At 31.3% G+C, this 12,329-nt stretch overlaps 1 protein-coding gene across 1 annotated transcript; it reads left to right on the top strand.

Moving 5' to 3' along the window:
- The first annotated feature begins 9,986 nt into the window (after positions 1 to 9,986).
- On the top strand, positions 9,987 to 11,855 carry LOC114382786 (vegetative cell wall protein gp1-like). Its single transcript, XM_028342401.1, has 2 exons — positions 9,987 to 10,435; positions 10,558 to 11,855. The coding sequence occupies exons 1-2, from the start codon at positions 10,276 to 10,278 to the stop codon at positions 11,460 to 11,462; spliced, it is 1,065 nt and encodes a 354-aa protein (XP_028198202.1). The 5' UTR covers positions 9,987 to 10,275; the 3' UTR covers positions 11,463 to 11,855.
- The last annotated feature ends 474 nt before the right edge of the window (positions 11,856 to 12,329 follow it).

Here is a 12,329-nt window from a genome sequence, read left to right as displayed (position 1 = left end):
TATTATTTTTATAAAAAATTTAGTATTATTTTATTGTTTTTGCTGTAAGGAACTAAGGATGATTGAGGAGAGTCGGTAATGGAAGAATCTGATCCAATTTTATTATATTGAAAAATAAGTTTTGGACAAAGAGAAAGAGCCACTTTGCTGAATTTCTGTCACACAGCGCACGCATGTAGTAGAAAATAACTGCCGAATTAATAAAAATTAAAATAACGAGAAATGTCTCGATTTTTTTCATTTTTCCTTTATCAAAATTAAATTTTGATTTCTATACTTTAAAAGTAATAAAGCAAATTATACTGTTTGAGGTTTCGTATAATTATATAAATATATTTTTGTTTTTTTTTAACAATTATTTTCTTCTCTCTTGTAGGTTGAATAATATAATGAAATCATATTTTCGTTAGACAATTTTTTTGTTTCACAAAACACATAATAAAAATATGATTTTATTATGTTTTGAGTTAAGAAATACAATAGAATCATGATTTTATCGTATGTTTTGTGAAACAAAAAATAACAACGAAAATATCATTTCGTTGTGTTGTTAAACCCTTAACACAATGAAACTAAAAAGAATACATATCATGACAAGCCTTGAAGGAGAGAAGAGCGAAATGCTAAAATGGTGAAGCAAATGGAAGCAAGAGGCACACGAGGAGGAGGAAACACAAGAAGGGTAGGGTGTGACTTTCATGTTATTAATACAACGTTCTAATCAATTGAGCTAATGAGTCAATTACATTATAAAATAAATAATGTTGTTATACATAACACTAAAATTTTTAATGTATATTTAATGTACATGCAAATTTAAATAATAAATTTTATGGTAATTAATTTTGATATAAATCATACGAATTATTTAATTCGTATATTTTTTTATAAATAAAAAATATTTACTATTAAAAAATTTAATATATATTAAATTTTGTAATAGTAAAAAAAATTTAATGCACAAATGAGTAATTTAACATATTAATAATTAAAAAAATAAAACTTTAAGGAATTAAAGAAAAACCAAAAAACCAATACGGATGAACTTCATCCGTATGATTTATACGGATGAAGTTTATCTGTATGTTTTATACGGATGAACTTCATATTTACGAATCAATTTCATTCGTATAATTCATACGGATCAAGTTGATCCGTATGTGAAAAATCTGCTTACGAATCATCACTCAGCCAGAAAAAGCAACTTAAAAAGTAATAATGAGTCAGGAGCATTTTGAACATTAATAAAAAATGTTGGGTGCACCAGCAATATTACTAGGTGTGATGGATGTACCTAGCAACACCCAATTATTCTGACCTGAAGTAATGTAAACCCAAACCAATGTAAGGGTTGCTATTATCACCCTCTTTTTCACAAGGAAAACACAACACATTTCCATTATGTTAGGAGGTGAATCCTCCACACATAAAAAGCATATTTTTGTTATGTATTATGCACAATAATAACACATTTCTATTATATATATTGTACAACAAAATACAATTTTAGCAGGGATATTTTTGAAAATAAAATAGCTAACATAATACAAAGCAAAAAAAAAGCCAAATTTTATAGGGATATTCTTCCTGCACCAATGCAATCTCAAGTACACCCAACAAAACATGTGAAAAACCAAATTTGTGCTTTACTTAAAATCTCATATACACCCATTTCTCCCCTCACCTTCTTAACATCCCACTTATCTTCCCAATTTTCACAGGCAGTTCCCAACTATCCCCAAAGTTGATTCAGACACTTGCCTAAACGTTATATTTTGATTACTATAAAAGTGACCTTCAAGACAACCAAAAATAATAATTGATAAGCATTTCTATATGATTCATATGTAAAAGGCAAGGAAGGGGATGCAAAAGAAATAATAAAATAAGCAATATAATTACTACCTCCGCATATGTCTTTGGATGAAGACCACTTAATTGTTCAATAGATGTAGGTGGGGATGAAGATCTCACCGCGCATGATATTCTAACTGTAGATAACAAATCAAAAAATAAAACTAATTTAATTGAGAATTAATTACCAACATGATAACCTAAACGCAAGTCGTAGGGACTTTTCCATTCACAATCAGTTGCTGCATATATTTTTTAAAAATTACAACGGACAAAAGTTAAATTTTATTTTATACAACTTAAATAAGGATCAACATTCAGTTGTGCCAAAATTTCATTAAAAATACTGAGACAATCCCCATTTACTTTTAAAGAACCAACTAAACCTCTAATCTAACATCTAAACATTAGTAGTCAAAAACTAGTGACTGCTATTAACAATTGCCTTGAATCGATCCTACCCCCGTCCGTTAGATTTCCATCTTCCATATTATGCTATCAATACTGCAATTATGTGATTTCTCCAACGCAAGAACTTTGGCCCGATGTACTGCTAGTGAGTTCTTTGCTCTTTCATCCTTAGGAAGTTTGCAAGTTTCATTAACAGAAGTTGTTCTCAAACCAGTAGTGGGAATGAAGCAATCTATTGAAAGGCCTCGAACATTGAATGCAACCTCGTCAATTGTCCAGGCCTCTTCCATTCTTGTTTAAGTATGGTTCATGGCCATCTGCCCAAACTTGAAAAAGGGTAATGCTGGAATTATAGAAAATTTGTCGGGTATATTTGAGATTGGGCTGGTGTAGGAAGAACATCAAAATTTTATATAAGAATAGCAAAACGCCAGAACCCGTCCATGCGTATGGTTATGAAGCCATTAAAGCTCATTAATGAATCAACAGAAGCCCAAACCCATGTACTTGCTAAACAGACTTACATGGTCTGTTTTATTAAACTTGTTAGAAACTATCTGTTTGTAATGTCAAACTCATCATTCTAACTACAATAAATTAACTAATTAAATAATTAATAATAATAATAATAATAATTTCACTTTAATATCTTTCTCGGGGAACAATGCACTGAATCTCTCTAGAATATAAACTATTTGCATAATTAGTGAAATTTTAGCTCCAAAATTTGACTCCATAAATTTAGTTTCAAATTCAAGTGAGTTTCCCTCCAATTTTGTGTGACACTTAGGTTATAAATAGAGATCATGTATGTATTTTTTCAATTTTTATCATTTGAGAATTACACTTCAAAGTTCAGACCTCATTTGAGGCATAAAATTTTGTGCTCCTTCTCTCCCTCTCTCTCCACTTATCTTCTCCTACCTTCAAGCTCTTATCAATGATTTCCTATGGTGGTGAGCTTCTTCTTGACTCATCTTCTCCTTGAAGCGGAGTCTCCAATCACCTTTCCTCCTTCTCTATTTTACTATCATTGATCTTCAAGAAGCAAATGACTCCATTGAAAAGGAAGATCCAAGACCTACAAGCTCCACATGAAACAACATCAGCATTGATCATCCACCACTAGATCCTTTTTACACTCACTCATGACCAGCTATACATGTTGAATGACTTTTTAATTATTAACTCTTAATTATTTTAATGTAATGGATGCTGACTATTTTGTTTCAAGGAGTTTGACTTAGGTGTTACTTCCACCAATGGACCTAAAGTTAATGGTGGTCAATTAGCTGGTGGTGGTCAACCACCAACCACCATGCCAATGATTGAAGGCAGCCAATCATATGTGGCCCCAACACCTGATGACCCACAACCTGCAAAGGAGCCTTCAAGTGTAGATTCCACAATGAAGTTGATAGGAGACTTGTTATATTTGTGGAAGAAGTTGACGACCCATAAGTAAAACTAAGCTCAACAAGTGAATCAATTTAATGGCATTAATTCATGATTCCTAACATGAGCATTTGAACTTGAAAAACAAGGTTTGTTCCAAAATCTCTGACTCGAGAGATTATGTTCGAGATACTACTGATAAGGATGTCTAATCCAACTGAAAATTGGAAAAATTATTTTGATGATATGAAAGCAATCTTATTCAATGATTTTAAGGTAAGAATTTATCATTGTTCATATATATATATATATATATCAACAAATTTATTTAATTTATATTGGTGTAGAAAAAGTACCGCTTTGCATCAAATTATGATCAAAGTATGGCATATAAGGTTTGGAATATGACATGTACGGACTAGTATTCTGACTCTCTATCTAAGGCAAGATAAAAGACAAATTCATATAATATTGAAGATTTGAAGGTTCACGGACCAAGAGTAATAGGGGTCAAGATGTGGGATGACTTAGTTGACATCTGGATGACACAACAATGGAAAAAAATGTCTACCACAGGTAAATTCAATAAGGCTGCTAAGCTTGATGCTATGGTGCATACTGGAGGGCCAAGATGCTTTAAACAACACTTGAAAAAATAGTACTCATATTGAATACTTTTGCCACTAACATTCATTTTGGTTATGTGATTTTTAGTTTTATTACTTATTCCCACCCACTTTGTTGTGAATGTTACTATTTCTATAAATTTGTAGTTTAGTCTTTTTAATTTCTGGTTACCATGTATAGTGGAGTGGACATGGTAAATTAGCCTCTTCAATTTCTGGTTTAGTATTGTAAATTTGTTGAGAATTGTACTGAAGCACTTGCGTGCAAGGATATGAGTTTGATGCTTGTTGTTGACAACAATGAATATGAACCATTTAGTCTCAAGGTTTAGGTTTTCTTGTATGATTTTGCTGCATGGATTACATTGAAACACTTGACACTGTTGGGATTATTGCACTCAATGGTGAGTGGATGTATTAAATTAGCCTAGGTTTACTTGTGTAACTTTGTGAATAAATTTAATGAAACACTTGTACCATGTACAGTGGAGTGGACATAGTGGATTAGCCTCTTTAATTTTTGGTTTTAGTATTGTAAATTTGTTGAGAATTTGACTGAAGCACTTGTGTGCAAGGATATGATTTTGATGCTTGCTTTTGACAACAATGAATATGAGCCCTTTAGTCTCAAGGTTTAGGTTTTCTTGTATGATTTTGTTGCATGGATTGCATTGAAACACTTGACACTACTAGGATTATCTGCATGCAGTGGTGAGTGGACATATTAAATTAGCCTCAACTTTCAGGTTTACTTGTGTACTTTGTCAATAATTTTAATGAAATACTCAATGTACCATGGATCTACTGGATTGTGGTATTGCGGATTGCCTTGTAGGTTGGTAATTATGTACCAGTTTCGTTATTTGAACATTGATAAATTGACATTGAGTGTGACATCATTAGGTTCAATATTGGTTTGTATTGAAATCTATTGGTTTGCTTGCTTTAAAAAATTGCTGCCATGTTCCTGCCACGATATATTAGTTGTATTGAAATATGTTGGTTTGCTTGCTTTAAAAATTGCATTTTTTTATAGGAGGTAGAACGCAAGGGTCCTGTTTCTTATGGAGAATTGTATAACAAAGTTCATAAAAGAAAAGATGGTCAATAGGTCTCTAATAAAGCAAAAGATTTCATTGTAAGATATATATATATATATATATTAAGTGTAAGATTAAACTTTGTTAATCTATTGCTATCTTAATAAATTATTAATTTGTTGTAGGAATCATATGAAAATGCCATGGTAGAAAAATATGGGGAAGACATACAAACCATCCTAAAGTTGACTGATGTCTAATTAAAGGCAAGCGATGCAAATAAGAAAGGTAGAATCCATGGCCTGGGTCATAGCTTTGATCTTGCCATTACTTCACATGGTTCATCTTTAATAGTTGTGGGTTCCCCTTCAAATCAAAATTTGACTACACCTCTAGCAGAAAACATCATTGAAATAGCTACACAGATGACTCAAATGCAAGAGCAGATGCATGCATAGTTGAATCTACAGACATAGTCCCAAATGGAGTTGCAAACACAACTGCAAGTACAACTGGAGGCACAAGCACAACAAATGCAGGCACAGTTGAAGGCTTAGGCAGACATGCAAGAACAAATGCAGGCATAGATGCATGCACAAATGAAGGCACAAGCAGAAATGCAACAACTTTTGCAGCAGCAAATGCAGATAAATATGCAATTTTTGAGGATAAAAATATTGACTGGGATAAAGGTACCATCACCACCATCAATCCAAAAACTTTGGAAGAATCTAGAATAAAGATGATGTTACAGCTGCACCTAGTTTCATTAAACCATGATTCTTATTTTAATTGTGTTGAAGACTTAGAGTATTTTTATTATGTTGTTGACTTTGAGTATTTTTAAGTGTTTTAACTAATTGTTTGGTATGATTTTTTTGAAGTTATATTTCTTTGATGCAAAATATTTTGATGATACAAAATATATTTATGCATTTGAAATGAAAATTACACTTTTTAATATAAAACCCTAATCATAAAAAATTCATTGCGACAAAATAGTGAGGAATCAACGAAGCATCATAACGAGGAATTTGCTAGGGAATAGTGAAGGAATTTTGCGAAGAGTTAACTACCGATTAGCAACAGACGTTTGTGATAAAATTGTGAGACATAGAAGCACTCCAAGCAACGGAACTGTGAAGGAATGATAAGGGAATGTATGCTCATAGCAATGAAGGAATAGCGACTGATTGACGAAGGAAGGTTGGCGAGGAAATGACTATCGAATAGCTAGGGATCAATAGCAAGGGAATAGAGATCAAATTGCTTGGGATACATTTGAAAGGGAATAACGAGATAATATTAGTTGGGGATTGGCGAGGAAGATGTGACACATCGTTGTGGCTATTTAGCAAGGAAATCTTTTAACTTCCTTCATGTGATTAGCTAGGGATGTCATAAGGGATTTGATAAAAAAAAGTGTGACAGAATAGCGAGCAGTGACATCCTTCGCTAATTAGCTACCTAAATTACACGAGAAAAATTTCCCTCGCTAAATGATTTAATTTGCAAGGGAATAGCAAGGGACTAGCAGGAAAAGTTCCCTTGCTAATATGCATTTTTTTTTGTAGTGAGAAATATTGTAGCATTTTTAATCTTTGAGAGCTTGGTGAACTAACATGTTTGTGCAGTTGTGTGTTGTTAGTAGATTGTTTTAAAAAAAAATTATTGTATAAATAAAAAAAACCCTATGATGTTAAAGTGACTCTCTCTCTCAACCAATAATTAGACAATGCATGGACCCCATAAGTAATCATGCACAAGTAAACTCGTCTATGAGCGCATGCTATGATTGGAATTAAACACCCGTGAAGATAACGACTTGCTAAAATTTGACAACTAGTTGGACTTATAATGTGCATTTTAGAAGTTAACTATCCCCTTTCCCACATAGCTCCACTCCTATATATCTTTCATTAAAATAAAAGGCAATTTTCGCGTCTTTGATATAAACTTTCTGCAAGAAAAAAAAAATTGATGTACACACAAAACAATCATGAAACTATATCAAAACTACAAAATGAAAGAAAAAGAAAAAAAACGAAAAGTAACTATATTCAACGAGTAATGTCATACGATATATAACACAATACAACAGTATTTAGTATAAATTTAAATTTGAGTTTTATGAGAAATATTTTGAAGCATGCTTAATGTTGAGAATCAAGACTAAGCTTTTAAATAATACATAGTATCAATGTTCCTAATAATAAAAATGGTAATTGATAAACCAAGTGAATACTTGGTTTGAGGCACAGACCACAAATTTTTAATTTGTGTCTTCTAGATGTAAAGGATACTTTGGAAGCTTATGTTTTGACAACCGTAGCCACCCATTTTTGTGTTGAAGTGTTGAACAATTTTCTTGTTTTTATCGCCCCTTATATTTTATTTACTGTATTTAAGAAATATTGAATAAATATTTAACGAATCTCTGTCTTATTATGCTTTGTGCTAAATAAAATGATATTTTGGGGTTAATCACAGACTCGTGCTATAGTCTTTGCCTCTATGGTCAGTTAACAAATATAGGTTGTGGGATTCTTTTGAAAACCTTTCAAATTAACAACACGATTTGTCAGAATTTGCAGTTCTGACTTTAGAGTCATTATTAAATATTATTGGGGCAATCTGTTTGGAAATTAATTTTTAGAGTTTATTAATGTACATATACTTGTTTTTGTATGAATATGGATTAATAAATTATAACCATATACTATATATCTTAAAATATAAATATAACTACACACTCTTACTAAAATAAGCATGTGTATTTTAATAAATGCTTGCAATATTTGTTAACATACACATTTAGTTTTTTAGTATGAGCGTTTTAATAAATTATAATTAGACATCATCTTAAAATACATGAATAATATAACTTGTAACCACATATTGTTTATATCTATATATATACATATAGATAGTGTAGATTTCAAGTATTTCTTTTGGTTATTATCAAAATCTTAAAATGAGTATTTCATTTTTATTACGGTGTCGATCGATCTCTATATATAATATGCTATATCATTTCTAGGTATATAAAACTTATCCTCAATATTCTTGCTTAGAACTTGTCCTCCATACTGTAAGAACTAAGAATGTTTAGTTTCGTGATAAAAAAATGAAGGTAATTCTATACAATGAAACAAATTAATAGCAGTAAATTATTCGCTGAAAAAAAAAAATACAAATTTATCAGTATACTTCAGTGCTGAAGAGTATGAAGTTACATAGAGTTAGAAATTAAAATTAAATATAATTATATAAAAAGTCTGAGGATTCGTATATATAATGGAAGAAATATAAACAGCATCTAATAACATTCTCGAATCCACTTTGATAATTCCTCCAAAACAGATAACATCATATTAACTTAATAGGTTTGTGATTTATTTTAATGAACTTGTGACTTTTTATTTATATATAAATTTATAAACTCGTCTCCTTCCAAACAAAAAACTATAAACTTATGAAAAAAAAACCACGAATATACGACAAAAATCATAAATTTATGAACAAAACTTATATGTTGATAGAAAATTAAAATTTCCTAAAATATTATAAAATTTTACTTTTTTAAAGATAATGTCAAAATAAAACTACTAAAATTACATATGAGAAAATATATAAACATGTCAGCTTTTTACATCTTTTAGACGCAGCACCTAGACATCAATTTTGAAGCATAAAATAATAATAATAATAATATCGATCACTTAATAAAAGAACCATGTAATATTAATTTGTCTATAATATAACGGATTCAATTTTTTATTTATAAAAATTAAACTCGTATATAAATAAAATTACAAAATTTACACACTACTTAAGTTAAAACACATTTAAAAATCATATAAAAATGACTTTTGAAATAAAAATACTTTTATAAAAGGATCAAAACTTTTATTTTATTTTTATTCGTTAAATTTATATTAAAACGCGCCTTAAAATATTTTCAACTAAACATCCCCTTATACATATATAGACTCAGTAATGCATATATATATCTTTATTTTCTTCTCACTCTAATTGCCTGTTTGAAAAGTGATTTTTTTGTTTTAAATTCTCCCTTAATAAAAACAAACAATTTATTCAAAATCAATTCAATCAAACCCAATTATTGCACAAATTTTTTAACTTCAAGTCAGAAAATCCGTCATAAGCTCCTTAAAACTATTATAATTATATGTTAGTAATATATATTGTCACATGCAGCATCACATAACAATGCATCTCACAGGTCATCGTAACACAGTTCATTAGTTTGTCTAAACTATATAATAGCCTCTGACATCTAGAACTTCACAGGTGTCATGTTAAGCATTGTCAAGGTTCTCAGTGTGACTCCAGCAAAGACATAATTTCCTACGTGTTTGTCATCAGTGATGTCAAATGTCCTTCTCGCAGATTATGTGGTTAGTTTCTTAGTCTCGTGAATCAACAGGATCCAACTTTTTCCTTTGGCATTTTACACACCAACAAAGAAACAAAAATCCAAGCAAATTTTCTTGTTTTATTAAACTATTCAATGTGTATTATAAAATTAGTTTTATGCACCATTATTATCTTCTAAACATATATATATATATATATATATATATATATATATATATATATATCTTGGAAATCAAGCAAAAACCAATAGCTTATCTTTATATATCCGACTTGTGACCCCCACCAAAGTTGTGTTCTGTGGTGTTAAACCAAACCCAAAATCAACTCTCTTCACAGTTAATGGTGGTTTTTTTCATGATTGCATGAATAGCCTTTTATTGGGTCTGGCTATTGTTTTCAATTGTCTTTGTCATAGAGAGCAAGAGAGTACAAAGGACAGTTAAAGAGGAATAAGAGCATACTTGAATAGCGTGAGCCTCATTATTTATACAATCACCAATTGGCCTTCACTCATAGAGACAATTTCTGAAACCTTAAACCTTAGAATAATGTCTTGGCTCCTTATAATTCTGTTTCTCAGCCTCACACATGGTAGTTTTTCAGAGACTAGCCACGACAAGAAGCTTCCTTATGCTGTTGTGGTTGGCACTGTCTACTGTGACACATGTTCTCAACAGGAATTCTCCATTGGAAGTCATTTCATTTCAGGTCCATTTTGCTTCCCTTATTGATGGCATGGTTTAGTTTCACATCATATTATATATCATATCCTTTCAGGTATTATTTGAACTTTGTGGCTTATGTTTGAGACTTTGTTCTGTCCTGTGCAGGTGCCTCAGTAGTTGCAGAATGCAAAGATGGAAATTCAATACAAAGTTTCAAGAAAGAAGTGAAGACAAATGAACATGGGGAATTCAAAGTGCAGCTACCATTCAGAGTGAGGAAACATGTTAGGAGAATCAAGGGATGCACTTTCAAGTTGTTAAGTAGCAGTGAACCTCATTGTTCTGTGGCCTCAGTTTCCACTTCTTCAGTGAGTCTCAAAACAAGAAAGCAAGGAGAACACACATTCTCAGCAGGGTTGTTCTCATTCAAACCATTACAAAAGCCCAACGTTTGTAACCAAAATCAAAATGAATTTTCTCCAAATACATACCCATCGAAACCTACCCCAGATAAGACTACAGTGTTCAAAACCAATCCAACAACCAAAAGTTCAGACAAATCTAAATCAGCTAACAAAAATTTAGCTGAAGATTTCTTTTTTCCACCAAACCCATTTTTCCCACCACCATTGGTCCCCAACCCATTTCAGCCTCCTCCCCTAATTCCAAATCCCTTTCAGCCACCTCCTCTGATTCCAAATCCACTGCAACCACCAAGCCCACCACTCATTCCAAACCCATTCCAACCACCAAGCCCACCACCACTCATCCCTAACCCATTCCAGCCCCCTCCAAGCCCACCAACTCTCTTTCCTAATCCTTTCCAGCCCCCTCCAAGCCCACCACCACTTATCCCTAACCCATTCCAGCCTCCTCCAAGCCCACCACCATCTTTGTTTCCCCCTTTCCCACCAATAGTAATACCAGGTTTGACCCCATCACCACCACCACCTCCACCACCAAAACCAATTTTCCCTCCTTTGCCTCCTCTATTCCCACCTCTGTTCCCTCCACCTCACACCCCTGGCACACCCCCTGCTTCTGCTTCTAAGAACCACCCTTATCCTTGATTAGTTAGAATACCAACTAGTTAGTATAATTTTCTCAATAAATATTTACAGAAAAAGAAAATAAAAAGAATCAAAGAGGTGATTTTACCTTATGAATTCATTATTATTTTCTTCTTTCTAAAAATATTTATTAAGAAAATGATCCTGATTAGTTTTGTATCGTGTACAACTTATTTACTTTCATTATAAGTCTTGATATATACGGTATGATATAAATAGCTAAACATGAGGATGGATATGTCGCTAATACATTATTGCAGTATTAGTAATTAGTAATAAATATGAGGATATGGACATCTTAGAGTTTCAATCTTGTAAATTTCTGTTACTTGTGCAGTTGGTATCTTTGAATTGTTCTGGAAATGCACACTTATAAATTGTGATTTGATTATATTTCCGTTGAGTATGACATTATATAACGAATAACGTTTGATCATTTAAATTGAGGTCATTCTAACTGAAGTTTACCTCTCATAGAAAGAGTTATAACTGCACGTGTGACAAAATATTTTCCTAGTTGAGCTGAATATGAGTTTCATTTAAACAGAGGTTGAGTTCAAAGTTATTCCTATTCCTCTTTTACTTTTCCGTTGAGCATAAAAAATTTCAACATAAATTAGAACATCCTAAAATTTTAATATAATAATTGTTATTAATTTTAATTTAAAAATTATTAGTATAAGAATTTATATGAATTAAAAGGATTATGATAATATATATATATATATATTGGAATTATTGTATTATGATATATTAATTTTCATTGAAATAATTAAATTAAAAAAATATATGATTGTTTTAATTACTGAATTAAATAATTATTTTATCAATAAAAATTTGATGTTTGACATAAGAATTTTTTATATT

The sequence above is a fragment of the Glycine soja genome, chromosome 13 (assembly GCF_004193775.1).
Source record: "Glycine soja cultivar W05 chromosome 13, ASM419377v2, whole genome shotgun sequence".
Classification (NCBI taxonomy): Eukaryota; Viridiplantae; Streptophyta; class Magnoliopsida; order Fabales; family Fabaceae; genus Glycine; species Glycine soja.
The sequence above is the reverse complement of the archived record's forward strand: the minus strand, read 5'-3'. Positions and strand labels throughout refer to the sequence as shown.